The sequence below is a fragment of the Rhipicephalus sanguineus genome, chromosome 1 (genome assembly GCF_013339695.2).
Source record: "Rhipicephalus sanguineus isolate Rsan-2018 chromosome 1, BIME_Rsan_1.4, whole genome shotgun sequence".
NCBI classification, from domain to species: Eukaryota; Metazoa; Arthropoda; class Arachnida; order Ixodida; family Ixodidae; genus Rhipicephalus; species Rhipicephalus sanguineus.
This window is the reverse complement of record NC_051176.1, coordinates 45,562,778-45,589,606: the sequence shown is the minus strand read 5'-3', so window position 1 is coordinate 45,589,606 and position 26,829 is coordinate 45,562,778. Positions and strand designations below refer to the sequence as shown.

The 26,829-nt window shown below is 44.1% G+C and overlaps 1 protein-coding gene across 2 annotated transcripts in view; it reads left to right on the top strand.

The window, feature by feature from the left end:
- The window catches only part of LOC119390852 (organic cation transporter protein), a 104,184-nt gene that overhangs the window by 24,263 nt on the left and 53,092 nt on the right, over positions 1–26,829 (top strand). For both annotated transcript variants that reach the window (XM_037658572.2, XM_037658567.2), the window contains exons 2-4: positions 3,044–3,254; positions 6,432–6,580; positions 18,299–18,402. In XM_037658572.2, the coding sequence (XP_037514500.1) occupies positions 3,044–3,254; positions 6,432–6,580; positions 18,299–18,402 (464 nt within the window). The remainder of the gene's footprint in view (positions 1–3,043; positions 3,255–6,431; positions 6,581–18,298; positions 18,403–26,829) is intronic.

The window sequence follows — 26,829 nt, the reverse complement described above, 5'->3', positions numbered from 1 at the left end:
CATTTAGTCTTATCGGTTTATTATTCGATAACCAATGAGCAACCTTTTCCAATACGACATTGGACTTCGATTCAAGATCACTTAGATTTTTACCTGTTACTATGACACAAGTATCGTCAGCATACATCAGTATGTTAGAAGGCTGTAATATCTGCGGAAGGTCATTAATATACAAGGAAAAGAGCAATGGCCAGAGCACCGAGCCCTGGGGAACACCAGTACTCAAGTGGCTCATAGAAGACATGAAATCATTAATTAATACAGCTTGTTGACGAACTTTCAGGTAATCTGAAAGTTGGAATATGGTCCCACGGAAACCACAATGTGGTAATTTACTTAGCAGTATTCTGTGGTCTACGGTGTCAAAGGCTTTTTTGAGGTCCAGATAGATAACTGTTACTAATTTAGTTTCATTCAATGCTGTGTTTTTAACTTGACTAAGGGTCATAACGGCGGTAGAGGTAGAATAATTTGGTCTAAATCCGTGTTGCTGATGGGAGAGCATGTTATATTTTGCCATGAATTTATAGAAACGATTGGCAAGAATTTTTTTGAAGATATTGTTAATTATGCTCAAAACGGAGATTGGCCTGTAGTTTGACGGTTGAGAGTGATCGCCGCTTTTATGTATCGGAATAACTTTTGCGATTTTTAAACAAGATGGGTAGATGGCTGCTGTCACAGAATGGTTAAATAGGCGACACAAAACCGGTCCGAGGACGTCTAAATTTTCTTTGAGAAGCCTTACAGTTATCCCATCTAGGCATGCCGATTTATTCATTGGCATTCCTGACACAATAGATCTGATTTCCTCAAGGTCGATGTCATACATGACAAAAGAATTCGGATTGGAATCTGAGAGACCATGTTCAAGGCTAGGTTCCTTGAATTTTTTAGCTAGTGTTGGACCAATGGAGGCGAAGTAAGTGTTAAACGATTCAACCGTATTGGAGTCGATGACATCCGGAAGCACCTTAGACGCGGGAGGGTTACCGGCAACGTCATTTACAATTTGCCAAAGTTTTTTCGAATTACCATTCGCCTGCTCTATTTGTCGTGCATAATATTCTTTTTTACTCATCCTCATCAAGGCTACTGATTTATTACGCATTGTTTTATACTGGCGTAAATAAAACTCATTATGCTTGCGCCGTTTCCATTTGTCGTGCCAGTAATCCTTGCTTCTTATGACTTCCAAGATTTCTTTGTTCATCCAGGGACAAAAAAAATTATTAATAAATGTTTCATACGTTGTATCTGCTTTTACTGCGCAGTCATGCCATGACGCATTCCGTATAGCAGCACGAAATGATTCAAGGCTGTTATCAGTTATTGACTGATCGTATCGAGCACACTGTAATGGACGCTTACTGGTTTTGCCCCAGCGCACACAAACATATTCCCATATGATCGCTGAGGTGATAGCAAACAACACCAGATTTTGTAATTGACAATTCGACATTCGTTATAAATGTATCAAGAAGTGTCGCCGACTGCTGTGTAACGCGAGTTGGCAAAGTAATCACATGTGCACATGCATTAGAAGACACCGTGACATAAAAGTCAAATCGCAGTGCACCATCACCCAACATATCAATGTTGAAGTCACCACCACAAAAAATAGTGTAATTATTTTCATTGACATACTGAAAAAGACCAGCTAAGCAATTTATAAACTCCAATGCAACACCATTTGGAGGGCGATAGACAACAAAAAATATGGTTCAGTTGGAACGAAGAGAGAGCACTTCGCAATTATCAGACATAAAAGAAAACTCGGGAATCAAGTGACATTCGAGATACGAACGAACAAGCACCGAGACACCACCACCTCTACGTCCACTTGGACGGTTAACAAAATACGTCTGATAGACTGGTAATGTGAACACATTGTCGTCTGCATACCATGTCTCAGATATCATTATCACATCAAAACATAAGCCGAAGCGATTTACCAGTACAGTAAACTCATCATATTTGTTGCACATTGAACGAGAATTGATATGAAAGCCCTTAACGGGACCGCAAGATAGGAACTGAGAACCGATGTAACCTTTAATCTGCTCAGGATTCACGTAGTCAACGGACCCGAGTGTAGGCATTACAGAGCGAAAATTCGGAAACGTTGGCCACAAGCAGCCACGCATGCGTACAACTGCTCAGTCTCAGGCCCTGCTGTCGAACTTGAGGCAATAATGCGATCAGCATCTGCCAGCAATACGATGTGCAGAACAGGTGTCGAATCTCCTCGACCTGCAAGCACTCTGCCATTGCTGCTCCAGACATACTTCCAGCCAACAACTTTTTTACGAGAAATGGCAGTGCCAAGCAGCTGCTTGTTTTTGCGTGTTAATAATAATAATTGTTGGGGTTTAACGTCCCAAAACCACGATTTGATTATGAGAGACGCCGTAGTGGAAGGCTCCGGAAATTTTGACCATCTGGTGTTCTTTAACGTGCACCTAAAATCTAAGTACACGGGCCTCAAGCATTTTCGCCTCCATCGAAAATGCGGCCGCCGCGGCCGGCATTCGATCCCGCGACATGCGGGTCAGCACTCGAGCACCATATCCACTAGACCACCGTGGCAGGTGTTTTTGCGTTTAGGTGCTCGTTTACAAAAATGGGTCTTGATTGGCCTTCGTACTCGATGGACTGAGTAGGATGTAGAAGAGTGGATAGCTAATTCGATAATCAAAATGATTCCGAGTGGTAACAGCAGGGCAAGTAAGTGCTCACAATATTTGGTTTCGTGTAACACAAAACGAGGAGTTCTTGGTAGATCGATTTAGATTACGGTGGCATGTTCATACATTATATGCTCCCTTGAATCGTGAGGACGTATAATTATGTATTCGCGTGGAAAGTTGACCAACTATCCATGATCTGCATAACTCTCAAGTCGTAGCCCATGGAAAAATTAGAATGTTTTGTCATTGCGCCGCAGTTTCGTTTTCTCCCGTCCCTATTCGATCAATAACCGTCCCATCCAATGGAATGTTCGCTATTTGTTGCGTCAAGTATTTGACTCGGTGATGAACAGATGGTTGGCACCGACGACATATTCAAGAAACTCGGACCATGGCACTACCCGGTGTTGGCCTTCTGCTTCTTGCGGGGATTTCCTGCAGCCTACCACGCCATGGCGCCAACGTTCACCGCGCCACAGCTGAAGCACTGGTGCGCGAAACCTTCGCAACTGGCAAACTGGTCCACCGAGCGGTGGCTCGAAAATGGAGTGCCCTGGGAGGAACGTGAGTACTGAAGACGGCTTTGCTTTTAAATGCGAAGCATTTTTTTTTTTTTACACAAGGCACTTTCAGCGTTTCTAGCTATCTATCTATCTAGCCGCCTACGTCTGGGCGCTCTAATGGTCCTCTCCTTAACATGGTAGAAACAACATTAGCATAGGAGGACATGAGTGTATGACGACCGCGATCGACAGGTCACGAAATGAATAACATGATATGCTTGTCGCGTACGTCATGAAGCCCTTTCCCTCAGTTACGTGTGGCACTATCCGCATACCACGGTCCGTGGAAGGCGGGCATGCTCCACACGAATCCATGAACTCATAAACGGCGAGCAAAATATTTGGAAATGTTAACAGGAAAGCATTAAGGAGCCCGTGTCACAGAAAATGTCGGTAGACGCAAACAATAAAAATTACGGTTCCATAAGACTGGTAAGTTGGGCGAGTTGGTAATGATCCATAATGTAACTGCGCAAAATACGGACGGTAGCAACAGGAAGCGAACCCAGGCATTCTGAGTGGCAGACTGGTATCCTGACGCAGAGGCACACCAATGCTTGAAAGTGCAGCGGAGAAAGCTCCTCTACAGTAGTCAGGTCACGGCAACGTCAATTGTGGCTGCTATGTTGGCTAACAGGGCCATACCCAGGAATTTTTTTCGGGGGGTGTTTGCGTGTACAACGGTTAACTTTGGCAACTGGGGGTCGCTGTGAAGGCGTGCAAGTATTTTAGTGTCACCCTAAAAGTGAAAGCATGAAAAAATTTCGGGGGGTGTCAGAACCCCCTCAACCCCCCCTTAGTTATGGCCCTGTTGGCTAACCACTTTGATATCAACCTGACAAGCATTACGTATGTACTACTATGACTCTGAATGCAATAGTCCGGCGTCGCTCGACCCCAGAGAAATATGCCAACGATCGCTACGTATGATGGGCACCTCAGCACACAACAGCGTGCACTTTGTTTTGATAATACTGATGTATACTTTAGCGTGGGTAGCGATCTTACATCGGATCATGAGCGACCCTTTAGAAGCCAGTGAGCTCGATGTGCCTCATAAGCCCTCGTAATGCCCACAACCACTCAATTTTCAATTTACACAAAGGGGTCGACCCACCTCGTAAAGCTTAGCTCAAAGCAAAAAAAAAAAAGAAAGAAAGAAAGAAAGAAAGAAAGAAAGAAAGAAAGGAGGAAAGAAAGAAAGAAAGAAAGAAAGAAAGAAAGAAAGAAAGAAAGAAAAGTGTACTCGCTGGCTCCCTCTCGCGAACTCGATTCCCAGAGTGCGTGGGATCTGCCGGAATTTGTCTGGCACCAGAGCTTTATGTGATGCAAAAAGGCTCCATCACATGGAAATATTGCTAACTTTGGCTCGTTCGTAAGCGTTATAACTGAACAGTACAGCACGCCAATAGGCGCAGTCTTTTCATGCTCTGCTACTCTATACCATCAGAGCATCCGGATGAAGAATGAGTTTTAACGTAGTAGTTATGACATTAAGGTAGGTCGACAGGCTAGTACAAAGGAGGAAGCATGCGCACTGTGATAGCTGTTGAGCTGTCTTAAATACGTAATGAATTTGTAGCAAATTGAGCCGAAAGTCGCCATCCTTACAATTAGCTATCAAGAAGTCAACAACACGAATTGAGAAAATTTGGAACCTAAAGTTCTGCGTAAGTGAGCAGAAAAGCTTCCGAAGAAATTCAAGCATGGTGCGCAATTTCAGCCGCGAAATGCGCCAGTCCCTAAGAAACGTTTTGCGGAGCCCCCTTACTGGTCCAAGGTATCACACAGGCACAAGAAAATTGAGCAACGCACTGGCTTTGCTGTTGTTGTTTTTTTTTTCCGCTTCGGAAAAGCTACCAAAGCTATGTAAGCTTGTGAATGCTACAACTGCGAATCGAATGCGATGCCCTATCCGTGAAACACAGAACGCGTTTTGTGCCCTGTGCTACCGCCGTTGTATGTCTTATTTCGTTGTCGCGTGGGAAGAAATGCATAGGGCAAACGGAGGTGTTTGAACGATCGTTTAAGAGTGCAGCGCAATAATGTGCACGATGCGGTTCAAGGCCGCCTCGGAATTCGCTGCCGTGACTGACTGCGGCTCCGTGCCCCTTTTTGAGCGTTGCGAGGTATTAGCCGAGCACCGCTCGCACATGACGCGACAGATTACTGAAGCTTATCACATCAGAAAGTTTGATAGCTTCTGTGTAAGCTCCTCATTAGTTGCGCTGTTGCAAACAGAGATTGCGTATCTCAATCAATTTTCAATTTTGTACTGTCCTCGAGCAGAATCAGCACGTGACAAGCGATTTCTTGTGTTGCAGGCATCGACGTGGTTGATAGCGGCGCCCTCTTTACGCATGCCTTCCTACGATATATGTCGAGTGTTCGCTTTGCTAATAAATGTTTAAAGGCAGCGCTGTGTGCGTGTTCTTCGGCAGTCCTTGTCTGTTGCGCTGTGTTCTCATTTATTAAAATCAATGCGTTTCAGTAGTCGCAGGATCCAGTGGGGCGTTAATTCACTGAGCAACATTCTACCCACCATATATACATGCGTACGAGTTTGTCGGCAAGACCTGTCGAATTATGTCGTGCATCATAGGAAGAGTCTGGTGCTGGACTTGTTGGTACATAGTACGAACGAACGACGCACTGAGCCTTTAAGGATGCGTGCGCAAGATGAGGAAATCGGCAAACTCACACGATGGGACTAGTGTCAGCGCGTGATTCTGAGTAATTTGTTGTCTTGTGTAGGCATCCTTAAAGACTGGGTGCGTCGTGCTTTCATACGTGATATGAGGCTGGTGACATGTGCGCTCCTCCAAATTATTTGACTCAATATATCACAATTTCAATAATCACAATGTCTCTTGGTTGTCCTTGTCTTTTGTCTCAATAATCACAATGTCTCTTGCTTGTCCTTGTCTTTTGTGCGCGCTAAAAAAGTTAAAATTATGCACACAACCAGCTGCGCTCAGATTTCCGATTAGGAAGTATCGTAATCATCAGTGGAATTTTCTTGCGTACGTAAACCTTGCCGAGTTAAGTCAGAGTACACGCAGCCTTACGGCCTGCTTATGTTGAACGAAATAATTGTGGGCGATTCGGTAAGGTGGGTCGGTGTTGTGCTCTCTCACTGAGGGACGCCTTAATCGAAATGGGGGTTTATGTCTTCCAGGAAAAGGATTGCAGAAACAAAGCCAGTGCGAGATGTACGCCTACGAAGAAGCCCCAGACGGCTCACTCACATTCTTCAACGACAGCCGAATGAAGTGCTCGGCCTGGGAGTACGACCTCGGTGACCAAACATACACTCTTACAGACACGGTGAGGTTGCAAATGAAAAATAAGCTAAAACTTGGCACAACTGCAATAGACTTGCGATGAGACCAGTGATATGCTTGGAAGCGCAAGTCTTTCTCTGGCCTAGAAAATCGGTTTTGCGGAAAGCCAGGAGATTGCGGCTGCTCTTGGTGGTCAGTGTGCGTGGATTAAGAAAGTTCAATTAATTAACTTTTTATTTGCGGAGTTAGATGGTTTTGTCAAATAGGAAAATTGAAGTCCTTGATGCTCAGAACCCATTGAAGCTTTGATATTTCGAAAAAAATTACAGCATATCCACGGGTGAATGATGAAGAGCTTGGCCGAAGCTCCTGAAGCAATCATGGTTACACCGTGAAATGTTCAGTGGTTTCGCCCAGCAGTAATCAAAGCGATACCCCGCTTTGATTACTGCACGCCATGTAGCGTGCAGGGTGCCGCTGCTTTTTCTTTCTTTTTTTTTCTTTTTTTTTGCACACATATTGCACAGATCTCTATGGGACAGCGCCATCTAGTATATAGTCACCCAACTGCAGTTTGCATGCATCTCTATAGGACAGCGCCATCTATTGAATGATACGGGAAACGCGACGGCGGGGACACGCCGCATGGAGCGACGACCGACCAGGTGATGCTATAAGGAGCTTCGCCCCTAAAAATGGCGTCTTGTAATAATTGCGAAGTATTGAAATTCAACCAAATTGAGTGGCGAAAGCAAACCGAAACGTGAAAGAGCGCAAGTGCCACATTCTTCAGAGACGTCTAGAATGAGTGATCGCCATTATATCAACCATCAACCGAATTCGTTGCGTGGGTGTGTGGGCTGCGCTTGCAATTATAGCAGGCATGGCGCACATACGTTAACGAACGCGGAAGAACTACACCTCTGTAATCATTGTCTTGAATAGTGCCGTCATTCTGATCGCCTGCTTCTTGCGCTCATCGGTGTTTCGGTTTCGTCGTTAAATTCGGCTGAATTCCATTACGCCGCAATACTTACTAGAGGCCGCTTTTTCGATATCTTTAAGCTGCGATGGGTTCTTCGCATTTCTCCCATTTGACATAACCGTCTAACTCGACTAATTAAAAAGTTAATTAATTTTAACTTCCTTAGTTACTGTCCCAAATGATGTCTTTAATGATCTGAAGATGCTTGCCGCTACAGAAAAAGCAATTCTTAACGCAGCGAGCAAATATCACATTTTCCTGATTTTTGAGATTTTCGGACTCATTTCTTGAAACACCCTGTAGGAAATTTTTTAGACAGTACAGTATTTTCATAAAAATGCTATGGCACTCAGGCCCCCGTCGTCTTCGCAAATGAAGTCTACGACGAGGCGGAAAAACTTTGCTGCAGCTAAAGTTACATTCGGGTGAGTAATTAACAAAAACTCGTCAACTAAGTTTTTTAATTATCAACTTGAGCGCCGTTGTTTTATAGAAGACTTGTGGGAAGTGACAATTCATGGCACGATCACTTTTTCAATAATAAAAGAAAATCCACGTAATTTGAGATGAAAATCATCGAAATTGAACGCCCCGATCTAGGCGATACCGAAACTGAGCGCACCGGGCGCGCAGGAAGTAGGGCAGCTCTGTTACGTCACACCGGAAGCTCATGTGACGAAATTTCAAAAAAAGACACGTCGCAGCAGAATCTGCTCGGGAAAAACGGCAAGGCGTCTCAAATAGCCAATTGGACCGCTTATTCTTAGCGTTTGGTATGTAGTGCTTATCCGTTGAAGAAATGCAAAGAGCACGTTCGCTTGTCGGCGAGAAGTAGCGCCGCAATCTCTGCCGCCGAGTTTTAGGCTGTGCGGTGAAAGAAAAGGTGGAAACTGATGGTACATTCCACTGGGCGCCGCCACGTTCTGACTCAGATTGCTACGACACCTGGGAAGCTCGAGATCGGAAACGGAGAAATCTTTTCCGAGCCGAACGTACAGCGTCTCGCTGGTGCAACCAGAAACCGAAAGCGGAAGTACGTAATTCAAGACGTTAAAACCTTGCGAAACTGCTAACGTACTGATAATAAAAAAAACAAAGTATTGTACTTTTGTTTTTGTTTTTTTTTGTAGTCTATTTTGTAGTATTTATTTCAGTTCATTGCTTACCTTCTTCTCAGCATATGTCCGGACTGCGCTTCCAACATAATTCATGACCGTGGGTATCCTTTTTGGGGGTCCGGACAGTTCATCAAACTTGTCTTCGCAAGCGCTACGGATGTCGTCGGAGCCGCTGCTGCTGCTCCCGTCGTCTTCGGCTTCCATGACAGAAAGCAGCACCGATGGCATGGCTAAAGCCTTCTTGTACCGTTTCTTCGGCATGCTTCGTGTAGCGTGCGTCCTTGAGGTTGCGAAGCAGCGTACTGCAGAACACGAAGGCGCTCGCACGGAACTTCTGCTACAAACTCCGCAGCGGATGACGCACTGACGGAAATCGTCAAACTCACGTGACCGGAGCTGTGCCAGATCTCGGTCGCACTCCGACTTCAAAGAGAGAGCGCCTGAGAGCGCTCTGAGATGGAGCGTGGTGCTCTGAAAGAACCAGCCGAACGTATTCAGAGCGCTCGACTTCGACCAGCCGAACGTGACGCGCGTCGCGAGTGCGCTCTGGAGCGCTTGAAAACAACCAGTCTAATGTACCATGATCTTTTATTGGGTACAGCTCAAAAGAAACGGATAAGCACTGCACACCAAACACAAAGAATAAGCGGTGCATTTGGGTATTTGGGACAACGTGCCGTTGTTCCTGACCAGATTCTGCTGCGATGCGCGTTTTTGCAAAGTTCGTCGCATGAGCTTCCGCTGTGGCGTAAAAGCTGTCGTACTTCCTGCGCGCGCGGTGCGCTCAGTTTCGGAATCGCCTTGAGCGGGGCCTTCAATTTCGATGATTTTCATTTCGAGTTACCTGCGTTTTTCACAATTTTTAAAAAATGGGCATGCCATAAATTATCACGTCCTGAAACTGTTCCATATAAACAACGGCCCTCAATTTATTAATTAAAAAGATAACTAACGAGTTTCTGTTAATTACTGATTTGGATATAACTTTAGGTGCAACAAAGTTTTTCCGCCTCGGCGTAAAGTTTATGTGCCAAGACGACAGCGGCCTCACTCTCATAGCATTTTTATAAGCAACATGTAATGTTAAAAAAAAAAAAAACACCCTGGATAAAAAAAAAAAATAAACACCCAGGTTGTTTCTCGACCATCTCCCGTCTCGCTGAAAAAAATCACGTTGTTACACCTGCATGTGGAAGCAATTACTGACGCGTCTTTCTTCGGTGAAAAATTTTCGGGGGCCGTCAGGGCGCTTTGGACTTTACGCACGGAAGTGAAAGTGTGTCATGCAAATTAATTGATACAAAATTATTATCTTGCGCTATTATTAGCGCATGATTTTTTTTCTTATTTTGAAGTCACTGACCTTTCATGATTACGATAGCGTGTTCATCTTTTTATTTAATTTGTATATTTTTTCAGCGTGAGAAAATATTGCAAAAAGCAGCAATTTTAGGAATTTTAGGAAAAAAATGATGTTCTTTTCGTGAGAGCTATAATCACAATATCGACATTGCAGGCACGTGTAACCACGGAAAAGATGCTGCTTGAGCAAATAAAGCTGAAGCTCGTGACTACATTACAACAAAATTTGAAAGAACTGCAACTTGACCCAAATTACGACATAATTTTCGCAATGTAGCGGTCCAAGTAAAAATATGGCCATGGCCCATAAAAAAAATTTGTTGTACACATCGTTAATAATTTATACCAAAAGTTGCAAAAGGCCAAGTTTTGTTTTAAGCGAGAAAAGCACTTTTGAACACAAGAAGCCTTTGTTAGTTTTCTACTTTGCGACGACAACTATTGTGCAAGACAATAGGAGCAGTGGGCGCAACGAATTGGCCCCAACCTCCCCATATATAAATTTAATAAAAAAATAAAAACAAAACCACATGGCCGTGCGAAGCCACTTTTTGTTTCGCTCTCAATGCACAACGCGTCGGCACCGGATTGGAGCGTGTGCCCTTTCGCCGTCGCCCAAGGTTGCGTACTGCAATTAATGCAAGCCTTTCCATATTACGAATACGGATACTTCTTCTACTTCCGGTCCCTTTCATGCCTACTCACAAACTACTGTTGACGAATCATCGCATCATCTTACATTGCTGAAATGACATGTCACTTCTTTTTCTTTTCTTTTTCGTCGTTTATTTTTGTACTATCTTTCAGCATGTAATCACCTGAAAACTGTTTAGAAGTTTTGAATTACCTTTATTATTTCATCATCTCTAATCTTGGCTTTTGTTTCCTCTTTTGCTGCTTTCTGCCGTTCTTTTTCTTATGACGATCTCTCTTTTGCCTGCAATGTCTCTGACTCTGACTCAAAGAGCTGGCCGCCACACATTTCAGTAATCTCGCTTCATGAAACGAAACGTTGGCGCACCAATACCACTAAAACGATGGAACACGGTATCGGGTCACCGATATGCCCGAGAAATCAGAAGGATGCATAGAACCAATCTGGATTCGGCGTTATCGCCTTGTTCTTTGTGATCCAAGATAACAGAAAACGGGTCGAGCCGATTGTCCGGAGGACACGTCTGGCACCTCGTCAATGGCTTCTCGGAAATCAGGCACTTGAATTTGCGCAATAATTAGAACTGTGTATGCATTCCATTGTTCTATATTAGTTAAAAAAATATCTTTGTGGACAGTGCGATGTGTTCCGGTGAGCTGACGAAAACAGATACCCTTGGTATGCATGTTCAAGGTGATTCCATGGCTTTCCCGTGAGAGACACCAACGTTTGCCGTAGAACGGGGCATGTGACTCGAGCCAACGTTTCGAGAAGTGAATGTCCCATCGTTAGGGCAGCAACTGCGTTTCTCTTCTTCCTCACTTTTTGTCCGTTGGACAGTGAGCAATGCGTGCATAAACATGGTGTATGGAAAGACGGCGGATAGCCTGAAGAAGACAAGTGACCTTGTTGGCAAGATTTCCCTCCTGTTCGACGCCTTTTTTGTTTCATAACTTCAAGGCCGCATATTCCTCGGGACGTTTTTGTTTTAATGAGTGGCGCTTGTCGGTAATACTGGATGGCGAAGCTGCTTTCTGTCACCTAGCCATCCTGGAGGTCGCACCTAGAAATGCCACAGTACCACCTATTCACCACACATGATATTATTTTCATGATATTCATCACACATGATATGCTTTATTTTCAGGTGTTCAATTACCGCACTGCTCTCATGTACCGAATTCATGCCACAAAAGTGTCTACGAGAAACGCCGGTACATCGAGAGTGAGAGAACTGAATGACGTTGATCGCGGGGCTCTGACGCAGGTATATCTATGGTATCTGTTTTCATCAGATCACCGGAACACATCGCACTGCCCGCAAAAATATTTTTAACTAATATAGAACAATGCAATGCACATGAGGTAATATATATTGCGTACATTCAAGTACCGGATTTTTCAGAAGCCATAGAGGACGTGCCAGACGTGTCCGGCGGACCATCAGCTTGATCATATTTCTGGTATCTTGGATCACCAAAAAAAAAAAAAAGACGACAACGCGGGCACCAGGTTGCTTCCGTGCAGCCTTCTGATTTCTCGGGGAGATCGGAGACCCGATGCCGTGTTCCATCGTTTTAGTGGCACTGGTGCGCCAACGTGGCGATTCATGAAGCCAGATTACTGAAATCTGCGATAGACAGCTGTTTGACTTATATTAATTGCAGCACGCAACTTCAACATGACGCCTCCATAATTGCTCTCAAATAATGGATAGCGCGAATTCAATGGAGGACTAGGAAAGAACTCAGAAGCACAGGAAAAGAGCTACTCGCAACTAAGCTTTATCCAGAAAAGTTTCCCGACATATATACACAGCAGTGTTAGCACGCGCAGGCACACTACACGCCAGAGTCACACAACCTTCATCAAGATCGGAAGATCAAGACCAATCAATGAAGTCATAACCATCTTTCTGAGAACTGTCTCTGTTTGCTGCGCAGCAGAACGGACGTGTCACTGATACAATTGATCTTTTTCTTTCTAATGTGATGAGCGTCCGTGACCTTTGTGCAAGCGCAATCCCACTTTTTCCCAGAATTCTGTCCCGTATTTATTATCATGAACCATAGAGTTCCTTAGTATAATACCTAGAGGGGAATCTGGCGCTAGTGTCCATGCGGGCTCCTTCAGCTACACTTGAGCCACCATGGGAATGATGGCAAGTACAGGCTTCGGATCCGCTTCGGATGGCTTTTGTTCTTGAGACTCGCAACGCTTGTTTGCCAAGTGCAAAGCAAAGTGATATAAAGTTGTTTCCATTTAAAACTTGCTTCATTCTTTTGTACGTAAAACTTATTGCAAAACGTTTGCCTGACCGGAAGATGGAAGTGAAACCTGGAAATTCAACCACCACATTGCTCTTCAATTATGTTCCAGATCTGGCATCACGATATAACGAATTATTTTTACAACACTTAAAAGAAACACTCTTGTTTGTCCCTCTAAAGTACACATTGTCTTAATGGAAATAACAGTACTGTATTGAGTGAGAAACACTTAACGTATCGTCTGCTGCGATGCCCGGTGCGTCTGTCCAAGTGGACTGCCCCTAATGCAGATCTCTCGTTTTGTTGTGAAGTCAAGTCAGAGGAGCGTGACGGTGCGTCTACTTAGCTTCGCCGTCTTTTTGTAGTCAATATGAAAGAGTTTTGACAAGTAGCGCTTATCAAAAAACGTGAACTCTATGCAAATTCCTGCACTGGCGTGGGGCGCTACATCATGCGCAGCGGTGAGTGCATGACGCGTTGGTAAAACTGTAAAATACCGCCTGTAAATCTGCAACGTCGCAGAAAAGCAAGAGATCTAGCGGTCTTCAGCCTCTTTGAACAACAACGGCGCTGCTTGAGTGCTTTTCAACGCACCCCCCGTACCCACTCTGCGCAAAGAACGAAACTAAAACTCTAGAAAATGATCCGTAGACTGTTCGCTAGCTAACGCTATCCATTTCGAAGCCTGTACTTTCTATCCTTCCCATGGTGGCTACACGATCGCAGCGACCATTTCCTCTCTGGGTTATTGTATAAAACTCTGTGTTATGAACCAACTAGCCGAGCAACAAACTTTTATTATTGATTGATTGCTGTCCACATGTAAATAACATTTTTTTTCAGTGAGACTGGAGGTGCTCGAAAAACAACCTGTAACACTTGATGTGGAATGACCCATATTTACAGGGTGTTTTTTTTTTTAAGTGAAGCTGCTTAGGCTGGCCGTAAAGTGTCGACTCTGCCGCAAAACTATCATCATCATGAACGGGTATGTGCTACAGGATTTGGGCAAATCCCACTACTCACTGCTACGGCATGCCTGTAATAACCCTGATGAGTGAGAGAACGAGTACAGAGAGAGAGAAAGAAAGAAAGAAAGAAAGAAAGAAAGAAGAAAAAAAGAAAGAAGGATATAAAGAAAGAGAAAAAATTCTTGCCAAAAAAAAATTCTTCACGAGGAGGGATTCGAACCCGCGCACCCTCGATCCGAAGGCGAGTGCCCTAACCATTCGGCTATTCAGGCACTTTTTTTTTCTTTATTGACGGCACTTTTATTTTCTTACACGGTGTTTATTACAAATGCGCTAAATGTATACGCATAGCGTACAAAACGTTCAAAGCCACCTCTATAAGCCCAGAATGACCGTTACACAGAAATAATTTTTAAATGACACCGTGTTCTAAAAAGGTATTAGAGCAGTGCACTTCATCAACAGTGGATACCAATCCAGCTGAAACTAATTGTTCATAAAAGTCTTTTAGCTTAGAGTAATTTGTATGAAGTGTGTCCGCGATGATACCATTGGTTCTGCATGCCTGTCTAACATTCGACGTTTTCATAGACTGTGCATACACACTTAATGAGAGCCTGTCAACAGGTATAGAATTGCTTTTGAGTGGCATAAGATAACGTATGCTATAAGAATTTAAATCAAGTTGTTTTTTAAAAGCTTTTAATAGAACGTCCCAAAAGAGGATGGTGTCCTTACAGCTGATGAAACCATGTTCTATAGTTTCGGAAACTTCACAGAGGCGACAAATAATTGAAGATACAAAGATGCCTTTATGCTTAACCAGGCTTTTACAGTCAGTCTTTCTGTATGCATTTTGTAGGAAAATGTCTTCGATATTAGCGAAACAGGCATTTTCTTCGCACGCACAAGCACCTCATCTCCAGGCAATCCAACATATAGGGAGCAATACAATTATTACTGGAAATAACATATCTAATATATCATTATATAGATCTTTTATTGAGCTGGAAAACAAATGAGTGTAACGCCCCCGCAACCTTCGAGCGGTTTATTGATACCATCCTGCGTAGCCTCAAATGGGAGATTTGTATGTGCTACCTCGACGACGCTGTGATTTTTGGGCGAACGTTTAGCGAACACAAACAGCGTCTCGATGTTGTGCTGGCTTGTATTAAGAACGCTGGGCTTGTTCTCAATTCAAAGAAGTGCCATTTTGGTGAGCGGCAAGCACTCGTTTTAGGGCACCTTGTAGATAAAGATGGTATCCAACCTCACCCGCAGAAGACTAAGGCCGTCAAAGAATTCCAGCCACCACGGTCTGTGAAGGAGCTGCGTAGTTTCCTAGGACTATGCTCATACTTTCGTCGTTTTATTAATCGGTTTGCTGACGTTGCTCATCCGCTGACATGCCTCCTGCGAAGGGATGCACCGTTCCATTGGACAGATGAATGTGACGCCTCTTTTCGACAGCTGAAGCATCTCTTGACGTCACAACCGATTCTACGGCACTTTGACCCCTCCGCCCCAACGGAAGTTCACACAGACGCTAGTGGTGTGGGCGTCGGTGCCGTACTCGTTCAACGCATTGAGGATAAAGAACATGTCATCGCTTATGCCAGCCGCTCGCTGAGCAAGCCGGAGCGGAACTATACTGTGACCGAACAGGAATGCCTTGCCGTAATCTTCGCAGTTCAAAGATTTCGGTCATACTTGTACGGACGGCATTTCACGATCCTCACAGACCACCACTCCCTCTGCTGGCTTGTGAGCCTACGTGATCCATCTGGCCGACTTGCGCGCTGGGCCCTCAGATTGCAAGAGTACGACTTCACTGTATCTTACAAGACCGGCCGGCGCCATGCCGATGCTGACTGCCTTTCAAGACTACCTCTAAAATCCACAGACTGCGAGGCAGAAAACTTCGATCGTTACCTCTCTTCCCTTGAACCTGCTTTTCCCGACGTGGACGTGTTCAAGGCTGAACAGCTGAAGGACCCAAAGTTGCAGCCATACTTTTCTGCCGCTCAAGATTCTCAGATAGCGCGTCAGTTCTGTGTTCGCAATGGAATGCTATATAAGAAGAATTACTCTGCAACTGGGCATTTACTGCTGTTAGTGGTACCGGAAAGCCTCCGTTCTTCTATATTACGCGCCATGCATAATGACCCCACTTCCGGCCACTTGGGATCGGCGCGGACTCTGTATAGAGCTAAAGAGCGTTTTTATTGGCCGCGAATGCGTCAGTCTACCGAGCAGTATGTCGCCAGCTGCACGAGGTGTCAGCGTCACAAGGTCCCACGAAAGCTCCCGCCGGTCAACTCCAGGCTGTGCCGCCTGCGTGCTCGCCTTTTGAGCAAGTGGGAATTGATCTTCTAGGTCCTTTCCCACGATCCTCCACCGGTAACCGCTGGATAGTCGTGTGCATCGATTACCTCACTCGGTACTGCGACACGGCCGCCATCCCCTCTGCGACTGCTGCTGCCGTCTCTTTATTCTTGTTACATTCCGTCATTCTCCGGCACGGACCGCCCCGAGTGATAAGCAGCGACCGTGGACGCCAGTTCACTGCAGATGTTGTCAAGGAATTGCTACGCTTGTGTGCTTCTACTTTTCGACATTCAACACCCTACCATCCTCAAACAAACGGACTTACCGAGCGTGCAAACCGGACCCTTACGAACATGATTTCAATGTACGTGGCATCCAATCATAAGAACTGGGACGAGATTTTGCCGTTTATAACATACGCGTTCAACACAGCAAGACACGAAACGACATGCTATAGCCCATTCTTCCTTCTATACGCGCGCCCACCTCGTTATACTTTGGACACTATCCTTCCTTTGACCACCGCTGATAACCTATCAGTAGCTGAGACTCTCTGTCGTGCTGAGGAAGCTCGTCGACTAGCGCGACTCCGCACGCTAGCTTCCCAGACCACGTCAAAGGCCAGATACGACAGTAAGCACCTCCCTGTGAGCTATGTCCCTGGCGATTTTGTGTGGTTGTGGACACCAGTACGGAAGCGCGGTCTATGCACCAAGTTCTTGGCGCACTATGCTGGCCCGTTTGTCATCATCGACCACTTGAGTGAGGTAAACTATACGATAGCGCGCCTCACACCCAGCGGCCGACGTTCTCCAAGAACTCAAGTTACGCACGTCGCCCGGCTAAAGCCATGTACACAACGAGAGGACACCTGACTCGCCCGGCGGGCTTCGTCTGCGCGAGGAGAAGTGTAACGGCGCCTCTGGTGCGAGAAAGAGGAGTGGTAGGAGAAGACGACGACGAGGACTTTGTTGCTGCTTCCGTAGCCTCACCCCATCCAGTGCTCTGCCGCTGAGCGTTCTCAATAAACGCCTCCTGACTCGTAACAATATATATGTATATGTATATATATTAAGCATGGTAGGTGGCACTTCAAAGAAACCTTCATTTATTACGTCGACGTAATAAGTGAAGCTTTCTTGAGGTGCCACCTCTCATACTTATACGGCAACCAAAGGCAACCACTCCTCCAACTATATATATATAGACAGCAAGGATGAACATCAATCGATCTATCTGGTGGAGGAAAATTCAGTTGAAAACCAGGATGACATACGTGCGAGACACAAGTTTCATCACATGGGCCTACCTTCATCGGAGTGAATCAATGCGCCCACACTAAAAGCGAGCGCAGCACACAGGATTTGTAATCTTTGGCATTGATGTAACCAGAGCTTGACGCAAGCAAAATATTCGGTTCTAACAGCAAAAAAAAAAAAAATGTCAGGAGGCAACAGAATACGGAAGCATACGCATATGATGCGGTAGTTGTGACTATTGCAACATATTCATTAGCCTGGTGTATACAGTGACCTCCTGAGACTTAACTCAACGATAGTGCATTGCAATCTATCGCTGTACAATCCATAGCACATTTGGTGATGTCTGAGAATTTGCTTACAGCTACAGCCTTAGCGCGCCTTCATAGTGGCTCATATGTACGCGTGCGTACCTACGAGAATTCAACATGTGCATTGGAAGTCAGAAGATAAGGAGCTATGATTGTAATATTTTGACACATGAACTCTTTTCCACATTTCGTGCATTTTTTGTACGCAACTTCTTTTATTTTTTGTATTTTTGTAAAAAACGACACTCTCTACCCCCAAAACAAACAAAAAAAAAACATAGGATCACTTGTCCAACTTACTCTTTGCGATATTTCGCGTGCTTTTATAACATTTTCTGCAAGTCCCCAAAATTATCCTGTATGTTTCGGACATCGCGCCTTAAACGGCACACTCTTGCAAGAAACAAAAAATCCTGTAGTATGGTTTCTTCTGACGATACACTTGGTAAAGACAAGCTGATACAGATTTTTCTGCGTTTCTTTTTTTTTTCGCAAACAGTTTGATTTGGTGTGCGACCGTATCTGGCTGAGGGCAGCCTCTCAGAGCATTTACATGGCCGGAATTATGATCGGAAATACTGTGTTCTCCCATCTATCTGACTGGTAAGTTTGTCTGTTATCTCTATTTGCTCGAAATTTTAGTTATCAGAACACTCGAAAGTAGGGAGTTGTTAAATCGATATTTTCGCACCAGCTGAGCGATTCCCCTGTATGCTTTGCCGCGCTACTTTCATAAACTCTTTCCGTTTGCTCACTAGTAATATGATTGTTCAAAATGCTTCACAACCCCCTTTCAAAACCGTTCGTGAACTTTTTAGCTGAACCTTGTGTAATATGGTATAGGTGGTTTGCCGATTAATGGTTTGAAATTGATGTTTATGCGTTCTGTCCGAGGATCCACACGATCATATTTCGTGTAGCTTGAACGATAACTGTAACAACAATAATTAATTTGAGGGAAACAACAAAAATATCAAGGATTGAGACAATATTACCCACCGGGAAAAGACTTAGTATAAGAACGACAATAGCACGTAACCAGAGTTGTAATCCTATTGAATTTTTTCCACCCTAAAGAATAATCAGCTTTCCTGTTTGAATGGTCGAAAGAAATCAATGCGTATGTTCTTTTCTACATAGGATCACATTTGGTGAAAGCTGACGACAGTGTGCCAACGTAAACTTCACGTGTTTTTTGTTATGCTAATCGAGATACTTGTAATTTGGGCTAGTTCGAACAAATTATTGATGATGATACTAAGCGGAAGAGCACACTGCTCGAGAGGTATACGTTGATAACTATTTGAAGCGCTGCGTCTTTGCATCCTTTGTCCCTCATCTGCGTTTGTGCTTAATACCAATATAGATCGTACTACCCGTCAAGTAGTATAAGCACAAGCGTTCCTCGAACTACACGGCTTAAGAGTGTAGTGTCGGGAGTCATCACAGATCTTCAGCGTGCTGACAGGCGCCATCTCTGATGCTCGACAGAAACCGCGGACGGCGTCGAAGATGCCCTGCGGTTCCTCTGCGACGGATTGCATGTGGAGAAAGTGACGCTACGGTCTCAGGTGGCAGGGGCTTCAAGTATCCATGATGCGCGTGATCTACCCGGGGGCATTAAACGCTCGACTACCATCGCGGCACGACGCATATATGGCGTCACCCAGTCATGTAGCGTTAGAGCTTTGAATAAACCACTTTGATAATTGGACTCTACAGCGCATCACCATAGAACAATGAGTACTTGCGGCCATTGTCGTCGGTCACATAGTGACCAGCCAGTAAAGCTCCCAGATCAGCCGTCTTTTCTCACCAACCTGATTGAAGAGTTCGGTCATCGATCTGTCTCTCTTATGCAGCACTTGACAGAGGTACAATCATATAAACCAGAACCGCAACGGAATCAAGAGAGCACATGACATGCTTGCTTTCATAGGAGCCAGTGCACTTAGCTTTCACTACCACGTCGCGTAATCCTGATATTATACGGCGCCGTCAAAATGAGCGGAATACCACACTGCCCACGTCAAACAGACTCCAGGCGTTGTTCATCATACACGTCTTCACTGCGACAGCAGTTAAATACTCGAATGTGCGTTTTCCATTTGTGTCCGTCCATGCTGTTGCACTGACGACGACACCGAACGGAGACTTCTCTCTTCGCTAGATTGGCAATAATAATAATAATAATAATAATAATAATAATAATAATAATAATAATAATAATAATAATAATAATAATAATAATAATAATAATAATATTAATATTAATAATAATAATAATAATAATAATAATCAATCAAACGTTTATTTAACGTGCCCAGGAACAACCATAAGGTCTTTGTACTGGCGCACGAAAAACAAAAAAAAAAACAAACAAACAAAGGCCAACATTCATAATAAAATATCAGGGATAAAAAAACGTTATAAAATTGCACATATACAGCTATGCGCAGAAAAAAAAAACGTCGACAGTGTACGAGGCTATGTAAGTACAGTGCAAATCTCGGAGCAGAACAACGACTGGGAGCTGTGAAAAACATCTAGCTCCAAAAAGTAAGCATTGTAAAGACGTTGTATCCTGCGAATGGTCGAATGTTCACAGAGGCAGGCGGTTACATGAAAAGGTCTATTCTCTCTGGTCATCTTACGTGGAATTCGGAAATCAAGACAGTTGAGCAGTACAGAGCAGGATATGATACCATGCACAAGCTTGTAAAGAAATAACAGGTCAGCGCGATTTCGTCGGCAGCAAAGTGATGGCAATGATAATAATCCAGCAGCGTTAGAACGAGATCCAGAGTCATTTCTAGCGAAACGATGGTTGTAAATGCTTAGGAATTTTTTCTGGACTCGCTCAATGGCATTGCTGCTGGAATTAGGAATGCCATTCCAGATCACAGATGCATACTCTAGTTGAGGAAGACATAGCGCGGTGTACAATTTTCGGAAGGGCACAGGAGAATGGAATTCTCTAGACATTCTGCAAACACAGCCTAGGGTGCGAAGACCCCGCAAAGCAACACGCTTAGCGTGAGCAGAAAAGTGTAAGGTGCTATCAAAAAGAACACCTAGATCATTGATCTCACATACCTTACACAACGACACAGAATTGACAGAATATAAAAATGGCACACTAGATGTTTTTCGAGTGAAACTCATTACCTTGGTTTTCGAAATATTTAAGGAGAGGTTATTTCTCCTGCACCATTCAGAAAAAGAACACAAATCAGATTGCAGCAAGCGACAATCGATAACTGAATGAATTTCCTTAAATATCTTTATGTCATCGGCATACAAAAGGAAAGAAGAATTCCGAATGGCAGAAGAAACATCATTAACATAAATTAAAAAGAGGAGTGGGCCCAGTATCGACCCTTGAGGAACCCCACTAGTAGCTTTATACAAAGAGGACGTTTGGCCATTAACGGCAACGTAACATAATCTATCAAGAAGATAGCTATGGAGGAGATTCACAATTGAAGAATCAACATCAAAGTGTGCAAGTTTATCCACAAGCAGCGAATGGCTGACAACATCAAAAGCTTTGCTAAGGTCACAGTAAATAGCGTCAACCTGTCCTCTCTGCGAAATAGGCGTGGAGACTTGCATCATGAAACTGGCAAGATTAGTGACAGTTGAGCGGCCATAATAATAATAATAATATTAATAATAATAACAATAATAATATTAATAATAATCAATCAATCAATCAATCAATCAATCATTTATTTAACGTGCCCAGGAACAACCGTAAGGTCTTTGTGCAGGCGCACGCAAAAAAAACAATAAAAATAAACTATACAATACAGACAGTCTTCAGAAATAAAAAGAGCAAATACACGTAGACAAAGAGAAATGAACACAAAAGGGGAGGAGTAAAATAAGACAACACGAGAAATGTTGAAGGGGAATGAAAAATTAGATTGCATATATACAACTATGCGGAAAGACGGAGAAGGGAAGACTTTGTACATTGTGCCATACTATGTCAAAACAGTACAAAGCTCGGATAAAAACAATGATTGTGGACTATGAAAAATGTCAAGATCAAGAAAATTAACATTATAGAGACTTTGTATTCTGTGAACGGTAGAGTGTTGGAAGAAGCAGGCGGGTACATGAAACGGTCTGTTCTCTCTGGTTAACTTACGCGGAATTCGAAAATTAACACAATTGAGAAGTACAGGGCAGGATATGATACCGTGGACTAGCTTGTAAAGAAACAAGAGATCAGAACGATTTCGTCGGCAGTGAAGTGATGGCAATGATAATAATTCAGCAGTATTTGAACGAGATTTTTTAGCAAAGCGATGGTTATATATGCTAAGGAATTTTTTCTGGACTCGTTCAATGGTGTTACCGCTGGATTGAGCAATGCCATTCCATATCACGGACGCATACTCCAGTTGAGGAAGACATAGCGCGGTGTACAATTTTCGGAAGGGCATAGGAGAACGGAATTCTCTAGACAATCTGCAAACACAGCCTAGGGTGCGAAGACCCCGCAAAGCAACACGCTTAGCGTGAGCATGAAAAGTTTAACGTGCTATCAACAACAACACCAAGATCACTGATCTCATAAACCTTGCATAAGGACACAGAATTGACAGAGTATTGAAATGACACGCTAGATGTTTTGCGAGTGATAGACATGAATTTTGTCTTCGAGGCATTCAGAGAAAGGTTATTAGCGTTGCACCATTCGGAAAAAGAGCGCAAATCTGACTGCAGCAAGCGACAGTCGTTAACTGAATGAATTTCCTTAAAAATCTTGATGTCATCGGCATACAAGAGGAAAGAAGAATTACGAATGGCAAAAGAAACATCATTAACGTAAATTAAAAATAGGAGTGGGCCTAATACTGACCCTTGAGGGACCCCACTAGTCACTTTATACAAAGAAGACGTTTGGCCATTTACCGCTACATAACAATATCTATTGAGCAGATAGCTCTGCAGGAGATTCACAACCGACAAGTCAACATCAAATTGCGCAAGTTTAACCATAATCAGTGTGTGGCTGACTACGTCAAAAGCCTTGCTCAGGTCACAGTAGAGTACGTCAACCTGTCCTCTCTGAGAAATAGGTGTGGAGATCTGCGTCATGAAACTAGCAAGATTTGTGGTAGTTGAGCGGCCAGCGAGAAAACCATGTTGATTAGGAATCAATGAGCTTTTAACACTAAAAGACAATATTTTGTGAAGAGCCAGCTCGAAGATCTTTGATGTGGCACATAGTAGAGAAATCGGGCGATAATTAGAAACATCTGTTTTAGAGCCCGACTTAAATACTGGGAAAACACGAGCAGTTTTCCACATGCTAGGAAATGTGGAAGTGTCCAGGCAGTTATTAAATATCGTAGTCAGTACTGGGACAAATATACTACTATAAGCTTTTAGTATGGCGGAGGGGATGCCATCTGGGCCACATGATAAGGATGGTTTTAAGCACTTAATGCATTCGCAGATAAGATTTTCATCCAGCGACAAAGCACTGGGTGAGCGAACTGCCTTAGGCTGTCTGATATCAGTGCTAGAGTCTGAGGCCTTATAAACGGATGAGAAATGTGCGGCAAAACAGTCAGCGACGGCATGCACTTCTACCCCATTTGAGTCTAGTAGTCTGAAAGACTCTCCGCTTTTGCTGGACCGTTTACGTACATACTTCCAAAACTCAGCTGGCCTGTCAGAAGCGCTTTTTTCTAAGAATTCAATATACGAACTATGATCCCGTTTATATAGGCGTTTAGCGAGAGTTCGAAAAAAGCTGAACTCTTCCTTCCACTCGCTCGATGGAGAACATTTAGATTTCCTGTGTGCGCGATCTTTATGCTTCAGTGCACTGATAAGTTCAGATGAGAACCAGTGGGGATATTTACGTTGTTTATGTGTGTATTGGGGAATAAAATTACGCATGCTGCTCAGTACAAGCTCCGCAAACTGATCAACCTGGTCATCAACATTCGGTTTGTCAGTAACCTGTGACCAGTCAACGGTGGACAAGTGATGATAGAGGCCCGTGTAATCACCTCGCTTGAACGCAAATCTTGGAGATTTGTTTACGTAACTGCTGTAGCTCGTTGTTTCGGCTGATGCAGATAATCTTACGTTAAGTGGTGGGTGGAATTTGTCCGGACGTACAAGAGAGATGTTGGAGCGGGAAACTTCAAGGGGTTGATCGTTTGACACACACAGGTCTAAGACGTTGCCACTGGAATTGACGACTGAATTATGTTGCACTAGGGAATTAAACGCCAGAAAGTCCAAGAGCAGGCTGCACTTTTTCTCTGTGAAATGATTGTAATGAGAAAAGGTAAGCGTGCTCCAGTCAATTCCAGGTGCATTGAAATCCCCAAGAACAATAATTCTGTGCCCACTATGAGAAGATATCACAAGTTCAATAGAAGACATGACATCGTGAAACGAGGCAGGGGAAATGCTGGGCGGTAAGTAGAAGCATCCAATAAACAATTTTTCACGGCGCTCAAGGTTGATTTCTAGCCAGATCGATTCTTCGATAGTTTCTAGGTCTTTCTGTCTAACGGATTTCAGTGAATTGTCAATGGCAATCAGCACGCCACCGCCTTTCTGTTTGGTTTCACTGAAATCTCGGTCACGGCGGAAGGTGGTGTAGGTCGGGGGAAAAAAGTCCGATGAGGGAATTTCAGTGCCGAGCCAGGTTTCAGAGATAGCAATAATAGGAAAAGCAGACGAAAGAACATTAGAGAAAAACTCGAGTGTCTTGGTACGCAGACCCCGAGCATTTTGGTAGAATATGTCTACGTCACACGGCACTTTGGATTCCAGTCACTATCTCAGAGGGATGAAGCATGTCATCGCGCAGCTCCCCACGAAATGGCTTGAAGAGGCATCCGAGGGGCCACATCGAAGGGTCATTCAGGCGTTGTAGTGTTTCCTCGTCAACTTCAATATAGAATGAAGAATATGACTGGAACTTTGTTTGAAGTCGCCGGCAGGAGATGGGAGACAGATCCAATGAAGCAATATGTTTCTTAATGTCAGCAGTAGTGGTGTCCGGGCTCAGCTTCGTAACAAAAATGGCCTTTGGCCATTGTGGCCTTTGTGGCCGTTGAGCTACAGATATAGTGGATGTTTTCATAACTCCAAACGAGGCGGGTTTCTTCTTTCTTTCACCCTCAGTCACCGCTGCAGAAGAGGCTGTCACAGGCATCACACTGACACGCTCCGACGTGTCTACGTCAGCTGGCGGTGAAGTCGAAGATGAAAGAATTTTGGAGAGGGGTTGTTCGGAGAACGCAGGTTGCTTGGAGGTCACAGACGGGTCAACGGTCACATGCGCTGGGGGTTTCACAGGTGCCTTCACTGCCACGGCGGCCGTGCGGCGCGTCAGCTCCTCACGCAGGAAGCGGACCTCTGCACGAAGGGAGGCGACCACGCGAGCTTGTTGTTCAACACCGCGGGAATGATCCTTACGGAGCCGCTCGTTGTCTTCGCGTAGTTGGGATACCTCGTCGCTGAGGAACGAGATTCCCTCCAATGCGTCGAGGAGGAGGCGGCACAGCCCGGCGAGTTCGTCACCCGGAGGGGTACACGTGGAGAGGGAACCGGTTTGAGAACTGCAATGCTCACCGCTGCACCCCGACGAGTTGCTTTCGCTAGGCTTACCAGAAGCACGACTCAGATCACATAAATTGCAGCAAAATGAGCGCGATCCAGACTTCAGGAGTTGCAGCTCTTCATCAGGCCAGGTTACACATTTCGCATGAACGCGTTTAGAGCAACTTTCACAGCGGAAAAACTGCTGCTTACCGAAAAACGGGCAGGAGCATAGCAAGCATGCATCCCGACTGGGCGCCATGGTAATAATCAAGCAATCATTTATTTAACGTGTCCAGGAACAACCGTAAGGTCTTTGCGCTGGCGCACGCAAAAACAAAAAAACAATAAAATTAAACAATACAATACAGACAGTTTTCAGAAATAAAAAGAGCAAAACACGTAGACAAAGAGAAATGAACACAAAAGGGGAGGAGTAAAATAAGACAACACGAGAAATATTGACGAGGAATAAAAAATTAGATTGCATATATACAAGTATGTGGAAAGACTGAGAAGGGAAGACTTTGCACATTGTGCCACACTATATCAATCAATCAAACGTTTACTTAATGTGCCCAGGAACAACCGTAATGTCTTTGTACTGGCGCACGAAAAAAAGCAAAAAAACAAAGGAAACATTCATAATAAAATATCAGGGATAAAAAACGTTATAAAATTGCACATATACAACTATGCGCAGGCAGAAACAAAAATATCAACAGTGTACGAGGCTATGTAAGTACAGTGCAAAGCTCGGAGCAGAAAAAAGACTGGGAGCTGTGAAAAACATCGAGCTCCAAAAAGTAAGCATTGTAAAGACGTTGTATCCTGCCAATGGTCGAATGTTCACAGAGGCAGGCGGTTACATGAAAAAGGTCTATTCTCTCTGGTCAGCTTACGTGGAATTCGGAAATTAAGACAGTTGAGCAGTACAGGGCAGGATATGATACCATGCACAAGCTTGTAAAGAAATAACAGATCAGCGCGATTTCGTCGGCAGCAAAGTGATGGCAATGATAATAATCCAGCAGCGTTAGAACGAGATCCAGAGTCATTTCTAGCGAAACGATGGTTGTAAATGCTTAGGAATTTTTCTGTACTCGCTCAATGACGTTGCTGCTGGAATTAGGAATGCCATTCCAGATCACAGATGCATACTCTAGTTGAGGAAGACATAGCGCGGTGTACAATTTTCGGAAGGGCACAGGAGAACGGAATTCTCTAGACATTCTGCAAACACAGCCTAGGGTGCGAAGACCCCGCAAAGCAACACGCTTAGCGTGAGCAGAAAAGTGTAAGGTGCTATCAAAAAGAACACCTAGATCATTGATCTCACATACCTTACACAACGACACAGAATTGACAGAATATAAAAATGGCACACTAGATGTTTTTCGAGTGAAACTCATTACCTTGGTTTTTGAAATATTTAGGGAGAGGTTA